Source organism: Rhopilema esculentum, chromosome 11, assembly GCF_057945365.1.
Source record: "Rhopilema esculentum isolate cy_ngs chromosome 11, ASM5794536v1, whole genome shotgun sequence".
In the NCBI taxonomy this organism is placed as follows: Eukaryota; Metazoa; Cnidaria; class Scyphozoa; order Rhizostomeae; family Rhizostomatidae; genus Rhopilema; species Rhopilema esculentum.
This window is the reverse complement of record NC_142825.1, coordinates 11,191,133-11,218,170: the sequence shown is the minus strand read 5'-3', so window position 1 is coordinate 11,218,170 and position 27,038 is coordinate 11,191,133. Positions and strand designations below refer to the sequence as shown.

General features: G+C 34.8%; 1 protein-coding gene across 2 annotated transcripts; it reads right to left on the bottom strand.

The window, feature by feature from the left end:
* Positions 1-5: 5 nt before the first annotated feature.
* On the bottom strand, positions 6-24,884 carry LOC135694039 (chymotrypsin-like protease CTRL-1). Of its 2 annotated transcripts, XM_089111323.1 has the most exons (8): positions 24,744-24,884; positions 22,204-22,341; positions 16,854-17,033; positions 15,618-15,758; positions 12,600-12,752; positions 11,477-11,593; positions 2,414-2,568; positions 6-1,122 (listed from the first exon to the last, which is right to left on the bottom strand). In XM_089111323.1, the coding sequence occupies exons 2-8, from the start codon at positions 22,295-22,297 to the stop codon at positions 703-705; spliced, it is 1,260 nt and encodes a 419-aa protein (XP_088967449.1). In that variant the 5' UTR covers positions 22,298-22,341; positions 24,744-24,884; the 3' UTR covers positions 6-702. The 2 variants fall into 2 exon arrangements, with proteins under 2 accessions (XP_088967449.1, XP_088967448.1); XM_089111322.1 differs by lacking the exon at positions 24,744-24,884 and having other exon boundaries at positions 22,204-22,582.
* Between the last annotated feature and the right edge of the window lie 2,154 nt (positions 24,885-27,038).

The following is a 27,038-nucleotide window of genomic DNA, read 5'->3' as shown; positions in this document are numbered from 1 at the left end:
CCATATATATCTCGACATCAAGCTTCATTTTTTCGGATTATTCATCAATATAATACGGTAGGTTTTCGTCATTTCTCAAAAGAAATTTCTCTTACACAAAATTATTACATTTAAATGTAGACAGTAAAAGTGTACTTCTTCTTGAAGTTCAAATTCAACCTGTTTATGTTCCAAGCTCAGCTTATTGGATATTGTTCAAAGTCGTTTCTACTCTTGACGTCATATAAGTTTGAGACTGGTTACGAATATTTCTTGAAAGCATCATTTTATTCTGTTTTGCATTACGTCATTATCCGCCAAATCATCTTCCATCACGTCATCTTCCATCACGTCATCTTCCATCACGTCATCTTCCGTTACGTCATCTTCCATCGCGTCATCTTCCGTTACGTCATCTTCCATCACGTCATTATCCATCACGTCATCTTCCATCACGTCATTATCCATCACGTCATCTTCCATTACCTCACTCACGATACGTCATCCAAACGAGCTTGTCTTTTTATCAATATTGCTATGTATATATCTAACTGCAAATCTGTTTTAACAACCCCTCCAACATTCGTAAAAAGGCATTACAGAAAAGGTCTGTCGTCAAAGGGAATCCTCAATCGGTGGCAAAGTACAGTTTTAAAAACCAATAAATGTAAGTTAATTGTGTAAATGATTTAACACAGCATCTCTTTGAAAGGAATTATTTCTTTATGAAGAGTTGCGTGTCATTCCAGTGATCCATTTCCGAAACTTTGAGACACGAGTGTAATAGCTAAACTTTTCACCATTCCCACATCCTTCACTCCAACTGTACAATCCTATAAGCACCCATCTACCTGAATATGGATCTTGAATTACAAGAGGAGCACCATGATCCCCAAAACATGGCGACGCACTTCCACCAATATACCCGGCACATAGCATTGTTCTTGGATTGAAGTCATAGGCCGTAGCTTTCTTGCAAGTCCTCATATTCTTCAAGGGTATTGTTGCCTCTTTTAGGTGCATTGAAAAGAGGCCTGGGTCCTCTCCAATATCAACTTGTGTAGTCGTCCCCCATCCTGTTACCGTTGATAAATGTTCTCGGTCTTCAAAAATTCGTGCTTTCCTCCCGCCAATAAGACAAATCTTTAAGAAAAATAAATATTCTGATAAGCGTAGAAACAATGCGATATACAAACAAGAAGTTAAGCTAAATACTAGAACCCGTGCATGTTGCCAGCCGCTCAAAAATGACGTCACCCACCTGGAGAGATGTAGCGGACAGCGAAATGTGAAATCTTATCAAGAGAAGACAGGTTTTTGTCCTATCGACGCCACGCTTTATAACAATTGGATACAGTTAATCCCGTAAAGAAGAACTTCAGGATTTCAGAATAAACAAGCTATCTTTCTTTGATTCAACAGCTTGTTAGAGACGAAAAAATATGCAGAATTCTTGATAGACTGCATGTTGGCAATTTTGAGCTACAAAAACTCTCTTTTGTTTATTTTTAAAAATTTTGTCTCGATATATTTTGGCTCTTTCCTCCCCGTAATGCAAGTAAAACTCCTTGGAGTAGGAACCCTCATATTATAAAAATAGGAACTGGAATAGGATATGGCCGTATGCGATAGAGATTCTGTGCTAGTGACTTTAGGAAAGTGGGTTCTTCTTGACACTAGGTTCTAACTGTTTTCTGACACAAGAGTTGAGGCATAAAGAGAGAAAGAACGTATACAAGAATAGGAGAAGCATTACGACCGCCAACTCTAAGCCTAAAGATTTAGAAGTGGTTTTTCGAAAGAAAGATTTAGAAGGGAAAGAGGTTAGCAACAGCAAGAAAACTACGCAGTTCTAGTTAAGCCCCAAACCTTTCAATCAATAATGTGATCCATTGCAATTTCTATAAAGCTGTCTCCTTACAATACTTTCGGCTTTTTAGTGACGTGAAAAGGATGGGTATGAGATTGTGACTTAAGTGACAAACGTGACAAGTTGGGGTTGGAGTCGAGTGTGATTAAAACTTACCGTCGTGCCATTTTTGAGCGGCCTCTTTCAGCAAAATGTATGTTTACAGAATGCGTACCAGTAAATTATGATAGCGAGACTTTCATACGTTGTTTGGTGGTTTTTGTCATGAAATACTGGTTGACACTAATACTTTTCTCCAAAATTTGTTTTTTTCTTTAAATATCAATATCAACAAAAATGCAATATAATTTGCTAATTTTGGCAAAGAATAGATTTATTTGAACAATCACTACTTGTGCTGTATTAATACTTGAAGGTGTTTACCTATTATTCTTTAGACAGATTATTTAGCACGGGGGTTAAATTAAACGTTCACCAAAGAAAGAGTTAATTTTTGTCAACAACAAACAAAGTACCTTTCCCCGCAAACCAAAGGAATATCTTAGAAAACCACTCAATCCTTACCGCATTCACATATGACGTGCGCTTCTCCACTGTCTTCAGTTTGAGAAGTGCTATATCATACGTAACTTTGTCTCTATTAAATTTTGGATGAATAAAGACCTTTTGAACTTCGAAGCGCTGCTCGTGGAATTCTGGTTTTGATCGGTCAAATTCACCTGTAATGCAAGTCTCGTCGTTAGTATCAACTGAGATAAAACATAATCCAATGAAAGGTAGAAGAGATAGAATTTCATCCACAGATCTTTCGTATTGTTATGGAATAACATGGATGAACGGGGATAAAGGCAGTGGCGGCGCCACGGAGGGGGGTATAACCCCCCCCCCCACTTTTGTCAAAACATGGACTACATATTTCTTCTAAAAACGGGTTAAAAAGCACTAGGTAGGGGTAGGTCATATTTCCTAAGGAAAATTGACCTGGTACAAAGTACTGAAACGAGGCAAAAGTGACATGGTCTCACTGGCGAGGCCCATTCGTTGCCCTCCCACTCTGTAGTAGGTGGTGCCGCCATTGGGTATAGGGCTCCCCAGTAATTTCTAAAAAGAAAAGCAGGAATTAGAAATAGGCCTCCTTTGGAATAATTATTTGATGAACAATGATACAGAAGCGCCCAAGGTGCTAGATGTCTAACTCAGAGGTACGCTGTGAGGCAAATTTGTGTACTTCCGCCATTTTGAATAGTGGCAAAAAGGAACTTGCTCCATACTGAGCCCTTATAAATTTGGTAAAAGTCAGGGTTGATTTTGTTCACTTCTCTTTCGAATATCGATGTGAACTTTCGCGAGTGGCCTTATATTGCACTTAAATTTATGAATTGATATGAATTGATGTTAATATCGGAAAAATAAGTCGCCATTCGCAAATTCCAAGCATTTACAGTCGCGGTGCTTGCTATGGTGTTTTCTGTCTCGTCGAAATTCCAGAAAATAATGGTTAATCCGTTCTAAAACGGATCCAGCAACAATTTTTAGCCACACAATGCATTATTTTCTTAAACAATAGGGTACCAAAACGAATGGTAGTTATGCAAAAACGTACCCGAGCATTTAAACAATAGGGTACCAAAACGACTAGTGGAATTTAGCATGCGAACCGGTCGAATGTTCTGGTTCATATTGTTCAGAATGTAAAGAACAATTAAACTATTTTTATAAAAGGGATGCAAATAAGAAGCGGTGCTGTGATTTGCTTTGTTAAGTTTATGCAAAAAAGTACAACATTAATGGTGACTCCAAACTTTGCGTGATTGACAAGTGTAAATATTAAACTCTTAAAAACGTGTCAAAACATCGCACAATGATGAAGTCACATGAGCTGAAACACATAGCGTTTCACAATGTTACACTTTTGCATATGGTACCAAAACGCATATTACACCGAACAAAGAGTGTTTTCATTGCTAATTGACTTTGAAATTTAGACACAATAATGAAAGATTGAACAAAATGTATAAGGAAATCGTACCAGGCAACCGAACCATAGACTGCTTTAATTACCAAATGAGCCTTTAGTACCGATACTAAAGCATTCTCGGATTATACAAGGTGGATAATGACCAAAGGCAAGCAACAAATATATACATAGGTGCGGGTCGAAAGAAACATGAAAGGTAATTGACGCTGATTGGTCAAAAACAAGGAACCAATCAAACGTGTCAATATTTCAAATATCCAGGTTCTTGATAAACCGGCTACTGTGAAGTGTCCAAAACTTGAGATAAAGGAAAGAGTTTGTTTCTATAGAAGGGTAAGGAACAAATTCGGGCTAGGAATTTTTCCGAAGAAAGAGCTAAGCTTAGATATAATCTTTAATATTCGTTCGTTCAACATTGTCAAAAAGGCGTCCAAGATACTTCAAAGAATCTCAAATTTCGACAGGATGGACCATTTCTTCACTGACGAAGAGCCATTGGCTGAAAATGTATAGAGCGCGTTGAGAATTTTCAATACCAAATGCTCTGCATTTGCCGACACTTATAACGATGATTGACGATTGGCACAATTTTGTGAAGCACTTTAAGAGTAGATTTTTTTCTTTCTACCTACTCCCAATAACTGCAGCATTTTCATGCAATCAGGTTGAGTGTATGAAGAGAAAAAGTTTTTTTCTATTTCTTGTGTTATAACGCCTCTATGTACCGAATAAAGGTTTAACGGCTATACAAAAGAGGGCAGAGGAAATCACCTTAATGAGAAGTTGATTAAACAGCAAAAGGAATTATCAAAAATTCGTCTTTGTGAATAGAAGTTTTATAGAAGGTAAGTCATGAAATGATGACGACGAGTCCATAGTATGCCTTGAAAGGCGACGAATACAAACGTTTGCTAAACGAAAAAGTTTAAATTTTGCGACGAGAAACTGGTAGTTTGAAGACTCTTGAAGACAATGCTCTCGTAATTATCAAGTTACTTCTGAAGTTGTTGTTTAACAGAAGTTCATTTAAAAAGGTGGGGACACAAGTTGATCTCCAAATGTTAAGAAAACAATACGTTCTATAATTTCGAAAATATTGACGTTGTTAAACCATTAGGATACAGTTTCCCATACACATAGTGTGCGAGACGGGTCTGTCTTTCTATGAATAAAATCTTTGGTTGATAAAACACTCCTTATCTTGAACAATATATAGAATGTTCAATCTTTGGTAACGTTTTTTATTCTTCCTTAAAGAATTGTTTCCTGAGAGCGGATAGCAAGAAGTAGGAGAAAGAAAAAAGAAGAATGCAGAAAGACAAGAAGAACTAGAAGAAGAAAATTAGCAGAAAAAGAAAATAGAAAGATAAACATCGATAACAAGAAGCTGATGAAAAAAATGGAGACGAATAAGAAAAATAAAACAAAAAGAAAGAAGATTAGAACAAGAAGTATAAAAATTTTGGACGGAAGAAGTAGCTAAAAGAAAAAGAACAAGAAAAAAAGGAGAGTAAAAGCAATAAGAAGTATAAGAAGTAGAAAAAAATTGAAAAAAGATTAGAACAAGAAGTATAAACATTTTGAACGGAAGAAGTAGCTAAAAGAAGAAGGACAAAAAACAAAGAAGAGTAAGAGCAATAAGAAATATAAGAAGTAGAAAAAAATAGAAAAAAGATTAGAACAAGAAGTATAAAAATTTTGGACGGAAGAAGTAGCTAAAAGAAGAAGGACAAGAAACAAAGAAGATTAAGAGCAATAAGAAGTATAAGAAGTAGAAAAAAATTGAAAAAAGATTAGAACAAGAAGTATAAACATTTTGAACGGAAGAAGTAGCTAAAAGAGGAAGAAGAAGAAAAATAGAAGAGTAAGAGCAATAAGAAGTATAAGAAGTAGAAAAAAATTGAAAAAAGATTAGAACAAGAAGTATAAACATTTTGAACGGAAGAAGTAGCTAAAAGAAGAAGAACAAGAAAAATAGAAGAGTAAGAGCAATAAGAAGTAGAAAAAAATAGAAAAAAGATTAGAACAAGAAGTATAAACATTTTGGACGGAAGAAGTAGCTAAAAGAAGAAGAACAAGAAAAATAGAAGAGTAAGAGCAATAAAAAGTAGAAAAAAATAGAAAAAAAGATTAGAACAAGAAGTATAAAAATTTTGGACGGAAGAAGTAGCTAAAAGAGGAAGAAGAAGAAAAATAGAAGAGTAAGAGCAATAAGAAGTATAAGAAGTAGAAAAAAATAGAAACAAGATTAGAACAAGAAGTATAAACATTTTGAACGGAAGAAGTAGCTAAAAGAAGAAGAAGAAGAAAAATAGAAGAGTAAGAGCAATAAGAAGTATAAGAAGTAGAAAAAAATTGAAAAAAGATTAGAACAAGAAGTATAAACATTTTGAACGGAAGAAGTAGCTAAAAGAAGAAGAAGAAGAAAAATAGAAGAGTAAGAGCAATAAGAAGTATAAGAAGTAGAAAAAATTGAAAAAAGATTAGAACAAGAAGTATAAACATTTTGAACGGAAGAAGTAGCTAAAAGAAGAAGGACAAGAAACAAAGAAGATTAAGAGCAATAAGAAGTATAAGAAGTAGAAAAAAGTAGAAAAAAGATTAGAACAAGAAGTATAAACATTTTGAACGGAAGAAGTAGCTAAAAGAAGAAGAAGAAGAAAAATAGAAGAGTAAGAGCAATAAGAAGTATAAGAAGTAGAAAAAAATTGAAAAAAGATTAGAACAAGAAGTATAAACATTTTGAACGGAAGAAGTAGCTAAAAGAAGAAGAAGAAGAAAAATAGAAGAGTAAGAGCAATAAGAAGTATAAGAAGTAGAAAAAAATTGAAAAAAGATTAGAACAAGAAGTATAAACATTTTGAACGGAAGAAGTAGCTAAAAGAAGAAGAAGAAGAAAAATAGAAGAGTAAGAGCAATAAGAAGTATAAGAAGTAGAAAAAAATTGAAAAAAGATTAGAACAAGAAGTATAAACATTTTGGACGGAAGAAGTAGCTAAAAGAAGAAGGACAAGAAACAAAGAAGATTAAGAGCAATAAGAAGTATAAGAAGTAGAAAAAAGTAGAAAAAAGATTAGAACAAGAAGTATAAACATTTTGAACGGAAGAAGTAGCTAAAAGAAGAAGAACAAGAAAAATAGAAGAGTAAGAGCAATAAGAAGTATAAGAAGTAGAAAAAAATTGAAAAAAGATTAGAACAAGAAGTATAAACATTTTGAACGGAAGAAGTAGCTAAAAGAAGAAGGACAAGAAACAAAGAAGATTAAGAGCAATAAGAAGTATAAGAAGTAGAAAAAAGTAGAAAAAAGATTAGAACAAGAAGTATAAACATTTTGAACGGAAGAAGTAGCTAAAAGAAGAAGGACAAGAAACAAAGAAGATTAAGAGCAATAAGAAGTATAAGAAGTAGAAAAAAGTAGAAAAAAGATTAGAACAAGAAGTATAAACATTTTGAGCGGAAGAAGTAGCTAAAAGAAGAAGAAGAAGAAAAATAGAAGAGAAAGAGCAATAAGAAGTATAAGAAGTAGAAAAAAATTGAAAAAAGATTAGAACAAGAAGTATAAACATTTTGAACGGAAGAAGTAGCTAAAAGAAGAAGGACAAGAAACAAAGAAGATTAAGAGCAATAAGAAGTATAAGAAGTAGAAAAAAGTAGAAAAAAGATTAGAACAAGAAGTATAAACATTTTGAACGGAAGAAGTAGCTAAAAGAAGAAGAAGAAGAAAAATAGAAGAGTAAGAGCAATAAGAAGTATAAGAAGTAGAAAAAAGTAGAAAAAAGATTAGAACAAGAAGTATAAACATTTTGAACGGAAGAAGTAGCTAAAAGAAGAAGGACAAGAAACAAAGAAGATTAAGAGCAATAAGAAGTATAAGAAGTAGAAAAAAGTAGAAAAAAGATTAGAACAAGAAGTATAAACATTTTGAACGGAAGAAGTAGCTAAAAGAAGAAGGACAAGAAACAAAGAAGATTAAGAGCAATAAGAAGTATAAGAAGTAGAAAAAAGTAGAAAAAAGATTAGAACAAGAAGTATAAACATTTTGAACGGAAGAAGTAGCTAAAAGAAGAAGGACAAGAAACAAAGAAGATTAAGAGCAATAAGAAGTATAAGAAGTAGAAAAAAGTAGAAAAAAGATTAGAACAAGAAGTATAAACATTTTGAACGGAAGAAGTAGCTAAAAGAAGAAGGACAAGAAACAAAGAAGATTAAGAGCAATAAGAAGTATAAGAAGTAGAAAAAAGTAGAAAAAAGATTAGAACAAGAAGTATAAACATTTTGAACGGAAGAAGTAGCTAAAAGAAGAAGAAGAAGAAAAATAGAAGAGTAAGAGCAATAAGAAGTATAAGAAGTAGAAAAAAATTGAAAAAAGATTAGAACAAGAAGTATAAACATTTTGAACGGAAGAAGTAGCTAAAAGAAGAAGAAGAAGAAAAATAGAAGAGTAAGAGCAATAAGAAGTATAAGAAGTAGAAAAAAATTGAAAAAAGATTAGAACAAGAAGTATAAACATTTTGGACGGAAGAAGTAGCTAAAAGAAGAAGAACAAGAAAAATAGAAGAGTAAGAGCAATAAGAAGTAGAAAAAATAGAAAAAAAGATTAGAACAAGAAGTATAAAAATTTTGGACGGAAGAAGTAGCTAAAAGAAGAAGAACAAGAAAAATAGAAGAGTAAGAGCAATAAGAAGTAGAAAAAAATAGAAAAAAGATTAGAACAAGAAGTATAAAAATTTTGGACGGAAGAAGTAGCTAAAAGAAGAAGAACAAGAAAAATAGAAGAGTTAGAGCAATAAGAAGTATAAGAAGTAGAAAAAAGTAGAAAAAAAGATTAGAACAAGAAGTATAACAATTTTGGACGGAAGAAGTAGCTAAAAGAAGAAGAACAAGAAAAATAGAAGAGTAAGAGCAATAAGAAGTATAAGAAGTAGAAAAAAATAGAAAAAAGATTAGAACAAGAAGTATAAAAATTTTGGACGGAAGAAGTAGCTAAAAGAAGAAGAACAAGAAAAATAGAAGAGTTAGAGCAATAAGAAGTATAAGAAGTAGAAAAAAGTAGAAAAAAAGATTAGAACAAGAAGTATAAACATTTTGAACGGAAGAAGTAGCTAAAAGAAGAAGGACAAGAAACAAAGAAGATTAAGAGCAATAAGAAGTAGAAAAAATAGAAAAAAAGATTAGAACAAGAAGTATAAAAATTTTGGACGGAAGAAGTAGCTAAAAGAAGAAGGACAAGAAACAAAGAAGATTAAGAGCAATAAGAAGTATAAGAAGTAGAAAAAAGTAGAAAAAAAGATTAGAACAAGAAGTATAAAAATTTTGGACGGAAGAAGTAGCTAAAAGAAGAAGAACAAGAAAAATAGAAGAGTAAGAGCAATAAGAAGTATAAGAAGTAGAAAAAAATAGAAACAAGATTAGAACAAGAAATATAAAAATTTTGGACGGAAGAAGTAGCTAAAAGAAGAAGGACAAGAAACAAAGAAGATTAAGAGCAATAAGAAGTAAAAGAAGTAGAAAAAAATAGAAAAAAGATTAGAACAAGAAGTATAAAAATTTTGGACGGAAGAAGTACCTAAAAGAAGAAGGACAAGAAAAATAGAAGAGTAAGAGCAATAAGAAGTATAAGAAGTAGAAAAAAGTAGAAAAAAGATTAGAACAAGAAGTATAAAAATTTTGGACGGAAGAAGTAGCTAAAAGAAGAAGGACAAGAAAAATAGAAGAGTAAGAGCAATAAGAAGTATAAGAAGTAGAAAAAAGTAGAAAAAAGATTAGAACAAGAAGTATAAAAATTTTGGACGGAAGAAGTAGCTAAAAGAAGAAGGACAAGAAACAAAGAAGATTAAGAGCAATAAGAAGTAAAAGAAGTAGAAAAAAATAGAAAAAAGATTAGAACAAGAAGTATAAAAATTTTGGACGGAAGAAGTAGCTAAAAGAAAAATAGAAGAGTAAGAGCAATAAGAAGTATAAGAAGTAGAAAAAAGTAGAAAAAAGATTAGAACAAGAAGTATAAAAATTTTGGACGGAAGAAGTAGCTAAAAGAAGAAGGACAAGAAACAAAGAAGATTAAGAGCAATAAGAAGTAGAAAAAATAGAAAAAAAGATTAGAACAAGAAGTATAAAAATTTTGGACGGAAGAAGTAGCTAAAAGAAGAAGGACAAGAAACAAAGAAGATTAAGAGCAATAAGAAGTATAAGAAGTAGAAAAAAGTAGAAAAAAGATTAGAACAAGAAGTATAAAAATTTTGGACGGAAGAAGTAGCTAAAAGAAGAAGAAGAAGAAAAATAGAAGAGTAAGAGCAATAAGAAGTATAAGAAGTAGAAAAAAATTGAAAAAAGATTAGAACAAGAAGTATAAAAATTTTGGACGGAAGAAGTAGCTAAAAGAAGAAGAAGAAGAAAAATAGAAGAGTAAGAGCAATAAGAAGTATAAGAAGTAGAAAAAAGTAGAAAAAAGATTAGAACAAGAAGTATAAAAATTTTGGACGGAAGAAGTAGCTAAAAGAAAAATAGAAGAGTAAGAGCAATAAGAAGTATAAGAAGTAGAAAAAAAGTAGACACGAATGAAGGAAGAGAAGAAATCCAGAAAGAAAGGGGAGAAAAGAAGAAAAACCCGAAAGAAGATTTGGATGAACGAAAACAATAAGAAAAATAAGGGCAAGAAGAAGAATAAGAATAAGATTAAGAAGAATGAGAGTCATGTCAAGGCGATCAATAAATGATCGAAATGTGTCTTACAGCTTAATTACGGAGCAAACATTTTCCGCTCGAAAGTGGCAAGTCTAAATAAAAATGTTGCTGTATTTCCGGATTTACGATAGCATGCTCATTACGTATCGGTTCGCTTTGGTCGTGTCTGGGGCATTTTGGTGTTGTGAATGCCAATAATGGAAGTCGAAGCAATAGAGATTTGGTATGGTGGAGAGTTGGTATGTTGGTATGGTAGTGGATAATTTATGTAACGTTAGCCTATTTTCATTCATTTTTCTAAATACTTTTCCTTCTCCACGTCACTGTTTACTTAACCTCTTTGAACTGTGCACCGCTTTTCCTCTTATGTATACAGAGTCTCGCTTTCACATTTTTTGCATCATTACCTCTTCTACAATCCTATACGATCTTAACCTTAAAAGTCTGGCTAATGATTTTCTCTATATTTTTCCATACACGCCTTTCCTGTTATTCTCAATTTTGATGGTTAAATCTTAGCTGTTAGTTCCCGTTATCGGTTATTTAATTCCGTAACACTTATCATGTAAAGTAGCATAGTTGGCAATGCTTAGCTCCATGGTTCACTGAAATCGTGAATAAAACTACTTGTGTGAAAAACTGTGTATTTTTTGCGTGTCTGACCGCTTGAGTCGTTCTGCCCCACATTTATAATGGATTGTCGAATCGGAGAGCGACAGATTATGAACTACCCGACTGATGATTGAAAATCGTTTCTATTCGTCTTTAAACTTGAGGCATATTTGGGAAATTTTGGAAAATATAAAAATTCGTGCGCACGGTGCTTTCAACGGTACAACGAAAGAGTCTAAAAAAATGAGTTTCACGCGTTTTATGTCATACAGGCGAAGTGCTCAGGTCATAACGAATCGATCTGTCATACCATATTTATACAATATACCCGTTATATCACATACATCAAGCATACCTAGGACTACTTTGACTTCCTTTGGACGAACCAATCGCGTGCCAATGAACAACTGACTTGCTACAGTAATGATCCATCCAGGTTTAATCAAAGCTCCTCCCATGAAAGGCAGTCGAGCTACAAAACAATCGCAGTATGTATACTAAAATCATTAGCTGATGAAATACTGTCAGATCAGAATTTCAGTGTTAGTAGCTTTTACAGGTAGATATACCGTAAATCCTCAAATAACCCCCCCCCCCCCCGTCGAATAAGCCCTCACCTAAAAAATCATTTTTGCAAATAACCCCCTCCTCCGTCGAATAAGCCCCCATGGGAAGCATAATTGCAGAAAAATATCTTATTTTAAGGAAGCCCCCACAGGACAATAGCCTTTTTGCAATTTTTCAATTTATTTCATTTTGATTAAATTATGTTGTTTTCATGTCGACCTTTGAGGAAAATAATAAACTTTGAAATAAGCCCCCCCCCCCCCCTCGAATAAGCCCTCACTCAAAAATTCATATTTGCAAAAAAGTCCCGGGGGGCTTATTCAAGGATTTACGATAAAATACTAGGATTCTCTAAGTAATTTTGGCAGGCAGTATAGGGGATGATTCTAAAGGTTAAGCCAACAAACCAGTCTACAAAATCACCTTTCTTATTTTGTAACACCAAGAAGAACTTAGTGGTTGCAGGACAATAACAAAAAGGGTGAAAACAAAATAACTAAGCACAGCCACGCCTACTTGCATTTTCTACAATAACTCTTGTTCCTGTCTTGTTCAAACAATTCCCAATTTTATCACCTCGTGTTTTCATAACTGTCAGAAAGTACGTTCATTAAAAACATGACCAAGATCCCTTTTCAAAACCATTCCGAATTTAGTTGTCTCGTCTTCTTCACAACTGTCAGTAAGTACGTGCATGAAATAATGTGACTCTTCAAAGGGTTCGCTGATAAAAGCAATTATGTGAAGCAATCGTCTTTCGAGGCCAAAAAGGCAGGGTTATCGGGCAGTGGCAAACTGAATATGGGCATGGTCTTTTTCTACGAATGGTTACGCGACGTTTCCATCATGCTAAAGGCCCTTGTACCGAGTGGAACACAGAATGATTCGAATGCTCAAAATTACAAAATTACCTTTCTTTTTAATCTCCACTGATGCTTGCCATGGCCATTCTCCAGCATAAGACAATTTACCTCCAACTACCCTTCGAACTCGCTTTCTATAGCTAGCAGTCTTGTTCTTTACCAACACTATGCCACATTTGTCTGTCTTGTATCGCAACAAATCTGAAAAGACAACAAAATGACCGTGAACAGGTATCTGTATATTGCAGCCTAGAAGGGTGGTATGGGAAAAAGAATTGTAATCAGTTGGTTGTTTTTTCATTGCCTGAAGGAATAATAGGGGTAGATCATTCAAAGTAGGAGGGCCTATTTACAGATCAGAGCTAAAGAAGGGCTTGTCTTATCCTGCGCACAGACTCAACTGGTTTTCCCAGAGATGAATTTAGTTGAATGGAAAACTACGCTAAATTTTTCCATTCAGCGAAATTCCTCTCCTCGAAAACCAGTCGAGTCTGCGCGCAGGCTAGGCTTGTCTCCGAGAGTGGCTTAGTCTCGTTTGTAATCACGGTTGGTAAGCAAACACCAATTAAATCAATTTTCATATATTATTTTGCAATGACACTGTAAACTGCTGACCAGTGTCAACGGAGAATCTACGTGAACTGCACTGAAGTGAAATGCCTATAACATGGAAACATTTAGGATCAGAGCTACTTTCGATTGTAGGGACGTGTCAGTAGACCATAAGTTATTTGTAGTTCTGGAAAATGATTCATCCACAGGCAGCACGTTTTGGGAAAAATTTACCATCATTCAGGATTAGTTCAGGTTGCTCCGATGAGGGAGTAGGCTTATGCAAATAGCCTGACATCACGATAAAATAGTTCGTTTCAGTAAATAGTTCACTGGGTCGTTTACTTTCTTCTAGCTCACTTTGATGAACAAAACATCCCCCACATCGTTGTTGGCAATTGACACATTGTGAGAGATTCGTTTTATTTAGCTTCGCATTTTGGATTGAATGTGCGATTTTTCCTGTACTTAAGTCATGCCTTGGAAAAAATGGCATGTTAGGGTGTAGTCATACTCGATAGTGGAGGATTATTAGCAAATTTTGCTTAAAGTTTACAGCTAATTGGAGGGGAAGAGCTTACAACAAGCGTGAGCCGATTCGAGGATTTGCTGTATTTGTCCGTTGTTGGCAAGTGCCTATTGTATGGAGGATTCCTTTACTAACACCTATCCTATAGTTAAGTGTTAATTTAGACGGGAACTTGGCAAAGTGGGTCATTTTTTGGGCTGAATTTCAAGGACAAGAACAGACTTCGAATTAAGGACTGAGCTGTGTCAGTTTTCTTGGATAAAATGGAAAATTATTTGAGACAATGGAAGACTTTCAATATGAACCTTGCTGAATTTCAACCAAGACAAAAGTAAGAGCTTGCAGATGGAATTCTGCAAAAAGAAGGCAAATAAAACAATAAGAAAGGTGAATTCGGATGGATTGGTGACAAATGTCTAGAAAATCAAACCCCATTGAAAAAGTTTAGAAGTCAGAAAGAAAGCATATATGAAACTTGGAAGAACACAGGAAACACCAGCTGATAAAACTTGAAAAATACAGAAAGGCAAACATTTGTATAGCAAGCTTTGATTTGGTATTGATACTGACAATAAGTTTATTATTTACTAAGCTCGCTGACACCATCAAAATCATACCAACACAGAGCAATGGCAACGAAATGGAGATGCTGCTATATTATTATCATAATCATTCATATTTTTCTGGTTACCAGCTAACACTACCTCCCCCCCCCCCCCCCCCAGCCCTACAAAAAAGTAACAACACTATTCTAAGACACTCGTGCAGATTCCATGTATGGTAAGCGGATTGAGACTGAAAATGCCCCTACCTAGTTTCAAGTTCCTATTGCATCATCATCATTGTCATCATCAGTTATTTTACATTAATTAGTTAAGCTGTTTAGTCTACTTTATACAAACGAATCAGAATCAAAGGATGCAGCCAAGTTGGCATGAGTTGTTTCATAAGGTTTTTAACGGACCTTGTAAGAAATTTTATGGTATGACGTACTACAATAGTTGTTGCTGTTGTTGCATCTAAAGTACACGTGAAGTATACGTTAGAAAGGAGATTTGAGTTGAAGATGATTAGAGAGGACAGAATTAGAACGGACCGAATTCGGAACATAAGTTAGAATTTACGGAATTATACAGTCCTCTATTGGAATTAGAATTGGAGCCTAAACAATATATCGTTCTCTTTCTTATCCTTTGTCTACTATCTGCAGTACTGAACTTGAGCCACCAGCGTATATAGCAATTTCGCACAGACCTTTGCTGGTTTTCCACAATTTCTTTTGCTTTAATATGTTTATTATATTGAAATGTTACCCATAGAAAGGTGAGGGGGTGTAAAATTGTTCAATTATATCTATTAAGGGTTTAGGGGCAGCGCCAAGATATTCAAAGTGGGGGGGGTGGGGTTCTCGAGTTGACAGCATTATCAGACTAAACATCCAAGTTTTGAGAAACACACTAAAATGCTCCACGATAATACTTGCCTATAATTTTATGGGGAACTCGTTATGCAGTACATTGGAAGGGCCAACAAGAGGTTGTCGGAGGCCATAGGTACATCTGAAAGAAAAGGCTTCCCTGCAAGCGTAGCAAGGTTGCAGAACATTTTTGCAACCATGCCATTTTGGTTAGCATAAAATACGTTTCAGAACATTTTTTTGGTCATTTTTTGCAATCGTTTAAAACATTTTACTATTTTTTAAGGCATGCTTTCATTACGGTTGATTAATTCCAGTCTTGGAATTCATTACTTTATGAGGTACTATAGACTTCGATTATTCCTTGAGAAATTGAGCAATAATAGGATTCATTCCACAATTCTTTTCTTCTATCTTCTTGCTTTTATTTTTCTTTTTGTTTTATGATAAAATCACGTTTGTGCTGAAGCCCCCCAGCCCCCTCTTTGGCACCGCCCATTGGGCTGCAGTTTCTTAAAAGGAGATTTGTCACAAAACATATGCATAGAAACTAAATAACAAAACTTACTGTATTCATATCTTTTACAATTAATTCCATCACCACGAAAGCCAGGCAAGCAAACACAATAATATGAGCCAATGGTATTGATACAATCGGCATTGTCATCACACGGATAGTTTTGTCCTCCAGCAGCACACTCATCAATGTCTGTTAATTCAAGTTTGACAAATTAATAAAGTTACAAGGTATGACTTTATAAAAGAATTTTTAGAGCCTTTTGATTTCACCTATAAAATACTCTATTTAAGTTTAAATTTCAAAAATAAATTTTGTGGTGTGTCCCAATAGAATAAGGTACCCTTACTTGAACAAAAACGAGGTATCTCACTCATTATATACCTCATTCAATTAAAGGCCTCGCCATTAATAAGAATAAAACAAAATGAAGATGACAATAAAACAACAAAGGCTAATAAAATGAAAATTATGCAAAATATAGTCTTCTACAGAGTGAAGCTATAAGAGGTATTCACAAAGAACTTGCAAATTTTGCAATGTGAAGGCTTTCTTAATTTTGAATTCATTCTTTGTCTTACAAATATAATGGCATTAACCCTATTTGACCTAGGGGGGCAGAATCTGCCCCCCCCCCCACCTACTATATTCTTTGTTTCCACATTGCTCTACATGTAAAATAGGCATCTGGGACGATGTAAGTATTACTTTGTATCATAAAGCAGTGAAATTATAAAAATTTCGACTTTATTTATTTAGCACTGTCTCCATGGTTACCAAGTTCCCACAGCTATGTCTGTGAAATTGAACTTTGTACTTCTCTTATTCCTTTGTTATTAGTCCGATTAAGCTCAAATTTTGGAAATGTATGTATTTTGATCTCTGTCTTCTGTTTCGTTGCAAAAATGCAAGTTTAATGAACTTTTAACATGCTTTCATAACTATGACATCACACAAAATGTTTACAATTCTATGACCTCATTGTTTACACAACACAGCTAATTGAATTATTATCTTTTGAATTAATTGCTTATATGATAAGTAACTTTTGTTGCAAATTTGGTTGGCATATCATTAATAACAGCGAAATAAACAGGGGGGATGGAATCCGCCCCTCCCCAGGCATTGAGTGTTCCCCCCAGGCTGGAGGTCAGATAGAGTTAAGAGATGTAAAAGGTTCCTTGCTTAAAGGAGTTACAAATAAAGGAATCTGCCAGCTAGTTGCAAAAATGATAACAACTATTTACAGCCATTTTTGTTGTCTTTTGTTCCAAGGAAAACTCATACCTTCACATCTAGAAGGCAACCCACTCCATTTTCCACTATTTGTGCAGACACGCCATTTTGACCCAACCAAACGATATCCTGAATTGCACTTGACTTCTACCGCATTGACAGCAATTTTTTTATTGTTTCTCAGAGCAATTCCATGAAGTGGAAGCTTCAGATCTTTGCACTTTGTATTACCTGATGTGAAAATTTTGGTAAAAATTTAATGTTATATAATTACATTTATAGAAAAAAGCTCTAGCTGTTTGCCCACTTTTATATATTTGGCAAATAACATGCTTTGATATCATATCATTTACTTTCAATGTGTTGCATTAAGTCTCTTATCAATTGGCACGTGGCCAGCCTTTAATTGCAGAAGAAGCACTGTTTCCACCTTTGTAAATATGGCACATAATCATCAAAATACCATTCATAAAACACAAACTAAAAAAAGAGAGGTACAATAGAGCTAGAAGCGTAAATATTCCCTGTATAGTTTTGGCGTGAGAAATTACGGCTTGACAGAGTACAGCATTTGCCGTGATTTTACCTTTGTCGGAGTTTTCAACGCAGATTCAAGAAAATGTAGATTTCTGCGCAACTGTAACGGTACCATCTCAAAAATACTTCTCTGTGTGCTGGTCAGCTGAGTTATAGTAGGCAAAGAGATGGTAAGAGATGATATGTTCTTGTTATGGTTTCGCGCCTTCCTACTTATGTTCAGTTGTTTGTATTGAACTGAATTTCTAGCCTCGCCATTCTGCTGCCTCGTAATAATAAGAAGAAGAACCACGACGTCGTAACGCGACGAAACTTCAATAAAATGCTTTTAGACGTGTTTCCAACTATTAGAAAAATGCCCCTTTTCTATGATGACCCCTTTTTCCGAGACATTGGAAAGGAAATTCCAACTTACCTACATCATATCTTGACTGTAGGAAATCACAGCCAAGACATGCTTAAGTTAGAAGATATGCAGGATAGAATTAAAAAACGATAAAAGGCTTGAGTTGAATGGTATTAAAACAAACACGGGCTCCGACACAGGTTGGAAAGTGGGTGGCAAGGGTAATGGGGGCCTTTGCCCCGACCCCCTTCATCGGAGACCCTGACAAAGAGCTGAGCGTTCTTGGCATCAGCAAAGCATCTGTGATATTTGATAAGGTATCTTCCTTGTGTTTCATCAAAATGCAAATAAAAAAGAAGCAAGGCTTTGTAACCAACATCAGTTGGTTTTCCGGTACCTTTTATAAAGGGACAGGGTGACCAAACATGACCAAACAGGGATTCACGGACCCACTGCGCTGACAAGGCTGTGTTAAACAGTAAGAGCAAACACAAGACTTCCGAAAACCAACAATAAATTCGCTTGAGCACAAGAGCGGATGAAGCCAGGGGATAAATATGACACGAAACACGATATATTTGGCTTCGTGAAAAGTAGACAAAAGCATATCATCTTAGCATCAGGTTAAGATGAGCAAAAGATCAAAGCCTATCGCCAAACAGCCAAATCTAGATCGTAGTTACGAAAACCAACACTTAGATAGGAGAAGAACGTTAAGAACAAAAACCAGAAACCAAAGACACCCCAAGTTGTCATCATAAGTGCTGCGCCTAATTTCAAATCCTATTTTGAGTTTAATATTGTCTACGAAACCTCTGACAGAGGCACTTTAAAAGATAAGAAAGGCAAAGATATGACATATCAACAGAGTTGTATGACGTAGGAGCATATATGCAATGCAATATACCTTAATATTGTGGCACAGAAACGAAAAAGCACGTATACAACCACTAGGTGGTCCAGGGGTGGGCTCCTTTGGAAAAATTTAGATTTTAAGGCAGCTCTGGTGGCTTAATAAACAAAAACTCCAGCTACTCTTTACCCTCTTTTCCATGTAAAGGGGTGATAATGAAAAAATCGAGAACAAAGTACATGCATAATTAGAAATAGATATGAAACTAGCTCTTACGGTGTTCTTCAAAAGGATACATACACTAAAAATACTACAATTTTGGTTTCTGGTTCATTGGAAACTATAAATACAAGAGGGGTGCTCTTCATCTAAAATGGGACATGCATTGAGGCTAGGAAGAGAGTTGGGGTTTCACGTCTCTTTTCCCGTCTTCTTATTAATTCACCACTGCATTTCAAGTTGGAACATATTGATATGACAAAATGCATATCGTTTATACAATAAAAAACGAGGCAAAATCAACAGTCTTATTTGGCTTCAACTGTTACAGCCATGCAAACGTTTTAGGCCAAACATAGACAATCTTATCATTTAGACTCGTCTACACCCCAGGGCCCACGCCACCGGGGGGCCGGAGGGGGCATGCCCCCCCCCCACTTTTTTGCAAAGCAGATTGTTCTAAGCTGCAGTAAAAGGGGGAAAAGCCCTGGCCCCCTACTTTCAAACTGGTGGCGTAGGCCCTGCACCCAAAGTAAATGTTCAAAGCTCATTTTCAGCCACAGACTCCTTTTTGGCAATTATCTACAGAATTGAATCCTTAGGTCTAAAATATGTGATTTTATCTTTCTCGAAAATATTAAATGCTAAAAGACAGATCCAAATGATTTCCTCAGGTAAAAGTGATATTGATATGATACGCCATGATACGTGTGTTGATATTGCAATATGATATTTCACGTATATTGACCCATATCGGGCACTGAAGAATCTGCTGGCTTGTTGTACTGATTTTCAACAACAAAAAACTTCGCCATTCTTCCGAAATTTAGCCAAAGAAAGAATGAGATAAAGAAATAAAGCACACACTTTAGCTAACTTGTTTTGCCTTCAAAACAAAACTACATATTAATGGATGCAGAAACAAAAAGTAAATATTTATATTGTCAATCCAGAAGAAGAAAAAGAAAAAGATCTAACGCATAATCTAAAAAAAAATTAAAGTACTAACCATCAATAGTCTCGCAGTTGGTTGGCAACGAAAAATATTAACAAAATTAACCGCTAATGTTTAACACATTCCTACGAAAACCTCAAGAGATTTTACCATTTTATTTTCAATGGGCGAGGATTGCCCAGTAGTTAGGACCGCAGACTACGGATCCAAAAGTTTAGGGTTTTTCTCATAGAGTGAGGGGAGTGGCCAGCTCTCTGTAATTCCAAGCGTAGGAATCACGAGGTGTGGTCGCATCGAAGGAAAGAACCAGGTCACTGCCGGACAAGCATAGCTTCTCAGTGTCAAAAACTAACTTCAGATGCTGGGTAGAAACAAATATAAAAATGGGGGATATTCGTTAGAAAATTCTACAGTTCGCAATATTTGCCTTTACCTCGCAAAAAGGGTAGAAATTCAGATCGATTGTAACTTAAAAATTGAGGTCTCGAAAGTAAAATTGCTACATCGTTTAGAAAAATATTTCAAAGGAAAATGAAGAGCTAATTAAAGCGCTAGTGCAGCCCATAGGGAGGTTTGATTCCTTGGATTTAGGGTCCATTCGCTGTCAAAGTGGGTGAGCCATTCTCTAGTTGCCGTCAATTCAAAAAACATGCCCCCATCATGGCAAAAAATTCCTTGTTTTTTTACCAGAACTTTTCCATTTGGGGCGTCATACCTCACCCAACACGCCACCGTAGTGACGGTCCTGCTTGGATTCAGAGCGCGAAGAGGCACAAAGGAATTGCGAGCTGGGAAATTCATCTTTTTGATGTTGAAGGAGAACCAAGACTGATAATGATAATCGATGTATACGATTCCATCTATTAATGCACAAAAGATGTTTGCAGAAAAAATTCTCTGATTGATTTGACAAAAGAAAAAAACCAGCTGAGAATTATAAAATTTAAAATAGAAAATACATGCAACATCCAACTGTTTCTCTACTTGCTCAATCGAATTTTGTTTGATTCGAGCAAAAAAACATTCATCTTCGTCTTTTACCCTTATTTTCAAATCTGGAAATTTTAATAATTCTTTCTCTCCATTCTAAGAAATTAGGGTGGCAACGAATATACAAATATATTCCCATTTCAAAGTATTCATTCCCATCTATTTTGCGCTATTTCTTTCCACTCCTTACGATTCATATATTTCAAAATTAAGTCAGAAATTTTTGGAATGGAGGATGATGGGAATGGAAGATGCTGCAACTTATCGAAGCAGTTGAATAAGAGGTCAAAGATATTGACATGTAACTACACACTTTATAATAAATATAAAGTCTGAAAGAATACTAAGGCTCAAAATCGCTGAATTTAAGAAGAATTTAAGAATGATGCACGGCTAAAGCTTTATCAAGAATCAAGTTTTTTTGTTTTTTAGAAAGCAAAAAAATGCCAGTATCAAGCTGTGTATTTCTTGAAGTAGATGTATCCTGCAGGGGGAGGGGAGGGGGAGGGGGGGCATTAACACTATAATGCGGCTCAGTTACAGGTTTTGTCGCTTAAGAATAATTTAAGAATAATCTTAGACTCGACATCTTAAAAACTTAAGAATATTGAGGCTCAGCAAAAAGTGTATTTAAAAAAGTGTGTATTGCAACAACCCAGGATCTCCTTCTAATATTTAATTTGATAACACTGAGTTTGATAACATTTAATTTGAAAATACTGAATGTTAAGCCACTTCATCTACAATATTTGCATCTACAATATATATGTTTCTACCCATTTGCATTGGAAGTAGCTGGTGTTTATTTTCTATCTCAAAAGCTATTGATTAAAGCAATAGTGAATAATTAATTTATCATTACTTTTATGATTATCTCTCACATTACAAAGCAATGTTAATACTGCATTAATAAAGGAGTAGTTAATATAGCAGTTTGAAGAAACTATAATGGATTTTGTATACATATGCTCAAAACTGAACATTAAATTTTTAAAGCAAAACAAAGAAATCAAGCAGGTAAAATTAGTTAAGTTTTATTGCGTTCTTGGGATGTCTATCTTGGATTTCTTTTTAAGTGATTTGAAATGGCAATGATTATAAAACAGTTGCTTTCTTATGAACACGGAAATTTTAACAATTAAACAACTTCCAGCAGTACAGAGGCTTGACAGTAGTTGCTTATTCAACAGTGTTTGAAATGAAAACCACTGCCCTTAGGTTTATATGGAGGCTCAAGTTCTCCTTTGTGCAAGCAAAATTCTCAGCCATTGATTTCCATCGTAGTTGTGTCTCCGTCTCACCAACTCGTGGCAATTTCTTATTATTTAGTAGAACATGAGAACATTTTCGAAAAATTAACCTTCTTTGCCATGCGATAACGGATACACAATCTTTGATGTCACAGATTGTAAGAACACAAAAGTACTGAAATATATGACTGCGAGGGGCAAATTTAAGGGATAATTATAATCTTTCAAGGTGCAAAATGTAAAAAATTTACCTGCATCAATAGTTACTCCGTGACTTCGCTGAATGGCAAAACATAGAACTGTGAGAAGAGCTTGTAGAGAAACTCGTGGTATCATCCGCTCCATTTTCCATGCACCTAACACTTTTGTCAACAAGACAACTGACACTTCTAAAAATAAAAGATCTGATCCATCAACACAGACAGCACACTGGGATAACGGGTTTATTGTGTTTTCTCTCCACACTTCACTCACAATATTGTGGTAACTGCTCAGGGCTTATTTGTCACGAAATTCAATTGTGTTCGTGTGATAGCTTTTCTGCTCGAAGTTCTGGCCAAGTGGACGCCAAATTTTAAATCCGAGCCCAGCTCCCGCCTGACGCAAAGACAAGTCATAAAAGGCTCATATTCAGCTTTTGCGCAATTTTATTCTTTGAGCATGACTTATGTCTATTTAACCAATCATAATCGTGCGACAGAACCACCTTTCGAAATTCAGTACAGATAATTTTTATAAGTAATTTGCTAGCAGAACAAGACACTGAGAAACGAGCATTAAAAAAAGTTAAGAAACTTAAATACTCGAAACAGAAAATTTAAAAAAATGAAGTTTTGAAACTGGTGAGCTCAAAAATGTGATTGGCTGGTTGACATAAAATTTGGGCCATCGTTCAATTTATAAAATGTTTGCAGCCCGCTGCTGGAACTTCTTCATGAAGCTGCCTTGTACGGAGCTTGCAAAAATTTTGTTCTAGCAACCGTTTAGCAAGTCACATAGATTTTGCTTCGAGAGAAATGGTCCGTTTAAAACTAGATATTTGTAACTGGGCCTATATCAACAGACATGCAATAAAAAATAAAAAATATCCTACAGAATTACAAGAGGGCATGGGACCCATTTACAAGGGGGCCCCTCTAGGAGATGCAGGCTTATTAAAGATCGTTTTGAAAATACTGATTAGGATATTTCTATCTTTCATTTAGACAGTAGCTATCGAGAGATAACTCATGCCCTAATAAATAATCTCTAATAAGGATAACTCTAATAAAGATTTTTGTTGGAAATTGGAATTATTGCATACACGGAATTATTGGTTGTACTTCATCACTCCAAGAAAATTGGCTGAGGCTTTTAGGGGTAATAAATAACTATGAAATAAAAACCATTCATTCATTTACCAACAAAGATTGGCAGACAAACTATGCTATGCTATGCTATGCTATGCTATGCTATGCTATGCTATGCTATGCTATGCTATGCTATGCTATGCTATGCTATGCTATGCTATGCTATGCTATGCTATGCTATGCTATGCTATGCTATGCTATGCTATGCTATGCTATGCTATGCTATGCTATGCTATGCTATGCTATGCTATGCTATGCTATGCTATGCTATGCTATGCTATGCTATGCTATGCTATGCTATGCTATGCTATGCTATGCTATGCTATGCTATGCTATGCTATGCTATGCTATGCTATGCTATGCTATGCTATGCTATGCTATGCTATGCTATGCTATGCTATAATATGTTATGTTATGCTATGCTATAATATGCTATGTTATGCTATGCAATGCTAAACATGCAAACACATTTTTTAATATATTCTCATGAAATCTTACAAACAAACATTCTACAAGACAATGCCACAGGAAGCATGAAAATGCATAGCAACCCTGTAAATATTACATTAAATATATTTACTCCAAATTATAATTAGAATTACAAATTTAATAGCATTGAAAAGGACAAGCAATAAAGTTTTGCCCAATTTTCAATGTACTTTTAATAAACTATGCAGAATTATATGAGACAGATTCTTAATATGCAGCATAAAGTGAAAAAACGTCAAAACAAGATTGTATCTTTACATATACGATACAATGCAATGCAACACAATAAACACAATAAATACAATAAATGCAATGAAGACAATAAAATACAATACAATACAATCTCATCTAATACAATAGAATAGAATAGAATACAATCTCATTTAATACGATACAATACAATACAATACAATCTCATCTAATACAATACAATACAATACAATACAATACAATACAATACAATACAATACAATACAATACAATACAATACAATACAATACAATACAATACAATACAATACAATACAATACAATACGGCGTCAAAATGAATATAAAAGTAAGCTACAGTACTTCACAATTCAATAAAATCAGAAAAAACTCAATACAAGAAACCACAAAAGGTGCCAAAGACAACGCATTTCTGCATTGTACATCGTACATTGTAAAACAAAAGAATACAAAAAAATACATTGTGATTAATCGATAGAAAAACCATTCTCACGCAGATTACTAAGCCAACAGAAGACAGTATAACTCAATGTTTTTCCACACAATGTAAAATATTTTGACAAAAATACAAAACGAAAGAGAATCACATACCTGTTAAACATAAAACAACTGGAACAAATCATACATTTGACGAAAAGAACCCAAGATGCCGGATATTGAAGGAAAGTTGTGAAATAAAAACACATTTCTAAAAATGCTATGGCATAGTTACCCAAGACGCTTACCTCAAAAAAATCACGGTGCAAACCCTCGAGGGTACAGATGCAATTGACTTTCAAAACACGAGAATTGCTTTGTGACCCATACAAAACGAAAAAAGAAATATAAAGAGTGAAATTAGAGAGGGGATATTGTGTTTAATGCATATACCAAGCTAAATTGACGTAAAGGAAGGATGGATATAGGTCCTTTAATATCATTCACTAACAAAGCAGAATCATATTATAGGTTATGCTAATTCAAGAAGTCCCCTATGCAAGATGTGTAACGTCACCGGTGTAAGATAACTTTGTAAATGTATTCTAATGGTATTAACAACGCATTTGTGCTGGCTTTGTCAAAACGGGCTGTGACGAGTGTATTTGATATCACGTTTAAGTGTACGTTACAGCTTTGTGGGAAATTCGAGAATGGTCAGTGAATTAAAGTTCAAGGAGTCACACTTTTAACGTCAGTATGATGTCACGAAAATCAAGCTCTGAGACGACACTCCCTTCCCTTTACGAACTAGTAAAGGTAAGGATTTAGTTCTTCTTAACTCAAGCATACTGCCTAACTATTTTCCAAACTTTCCTGGTTAGATAAGCTAAACTTGTTCGTTGCCAGTCCTTCTACAAAATCACTATGTTGTTCCGGAAGCAGTCTAGGTTTTAAAAGGCTCAAATAAACAATCTTTTCATTGATAAATCCAAAATATGTAGTGACAAATAAAACATTTACAGGAATATAATTAGCTGTAACACTACGATAAAAAAATTAAAGCTTCATAATATATTTAGAGAAAGCGCGTGCCCCTCAGCGGGTAACTACGCCTGGTTTTGGACGGGAAATGCCATTTTGGTTCAAAATTAGGACCCACAGAAATTGGCTCAAATTTTGAAAAAATGTGACCCATAATCCCACAGACATAATGACAAAAATGCCCATAATTCTGCAAAACAATTAAAAATGTCAAGATAAAAGAAAATCATCAAACAAACAAGCGAGCCAAAGTCTAGCAGCTTGCTTGATCTCTGAGTCAACTAGGTGGCTGCGAAGCGGGCGAATTTGCTGGCAGCAGCTGCAAGGGCTTTAGCTGCAAAATGGGATGATTGTGGTGGCTGCGGAGATAGTGGCTGCAGAGGCAGTGGTTGCAATGGCGGTGGTTGCGAAGGCGCTCCTAATACATGTGTTTGTTGGCTGAAAAAGTATTGGGTTTGGATTTACAGACCTGTCTCTGGATTAGAAATTCTATCAGAATTGGAAATTTGAAAGAATGATTTAATATTCTCTGAAAACCTCCACTTGAACGAAACTCGACCAATGCTGATCTACCTTATTACAGGAAAATAATACGGGATACCTCTTTAATTTCATGTCTACGTAAATTTCTCTTACGTTATTTAATGTCTAGCGTTAAATAAACGTCCGTTAATTTCATCTTACTTGAAATTTTATATACAACGTTTCAAAACTCCTGAAAATAGCCAGATTTTACAATTATGTCTGAAGTATATTCTTATATCTGCAAGAATGAGGGAAATAGGAAGCTTCCAAAACGGAAGGGCCGAAATGTGATATCTTCATAAGTTCTATTTCATATTAAACATTTTTTCTTAGTTTTCAATTTAATCGAGGTACAGTACACTCCTTTTTCATAAGAAACTGGCTATAGGAAACGAGTAATGGACAGTCAGAAAAAATTAAGAAACTTCAGTACTCGAAGCAAAAAATTTAAAGAACTATTAAATCGTGATTAAATCCAAGAACATGATTGCCATGTTGGCCTAGAACTTAAGACACAAGAGATAAAAATATACTTCCCACATTTAAATACAGCATCAAAACGGAAGCGAATTTCTTGACGTGATAAAAATGGTCACGAACATTTTATAACATCATTAATGACATCATAATTAAGAAACACTTAAGAAACAATGAGTATCAAAATTTCCAGAACATTAAGAAACCGGAGTACACAACATCGACCTTTGTTTCTTATAAAAAAATTAGTGTAGAGACTAAAAACACTTTTCATAACATTTTAATGTCCTCATTATCAACTGTTTCCGCCGGAATTGTACAACTTCGTCATCATTTTAAACTTCCTCAATCCCTAGTTTTTTCGAATAATCAGCATACTCTCCGGTCAGGGGATACTTGACCAATTTCCACAAATTGACACAGTTTCCAGGAAATTTTACTCTCCTGTTCATTTCTAGAATGCACCAAAAAATAATGACTGATTCATTTTGTAGTGATTTAGGCCCCGTTTCCACGAGAGAAAAAGGAACGGATCCAAAAGATCCGGACCTTTTGGG

What these genes read in the sequence shown, in the direction of transcription:
- LOC135694039 (XM_089111323.1), bottom strand. Translation starts at nt 22,297, where the DNA reads ATGGAGCGGATGATACCACGAGTTTCTCTACAAGCTCTTCTCACAGTT. An exon ending in TTGTAAAAGATATGAATACA is followed by an intron (nt 12,753 to 15,617) that starts GTAAGTTTTGTT and finishes TTGTCTTTTCAG; the next exon opens with ATTTGTTGCGATACAAGACA. An exon ending in GCACGTCATATGTGAATGCG is followed by an intron (nt 1,123 to 2,413) that starts GTAAGGATTGAG and finishes TTTTTCTTAAAG; the next exon opens with ATTTGTCTTATTGGCGGGAG.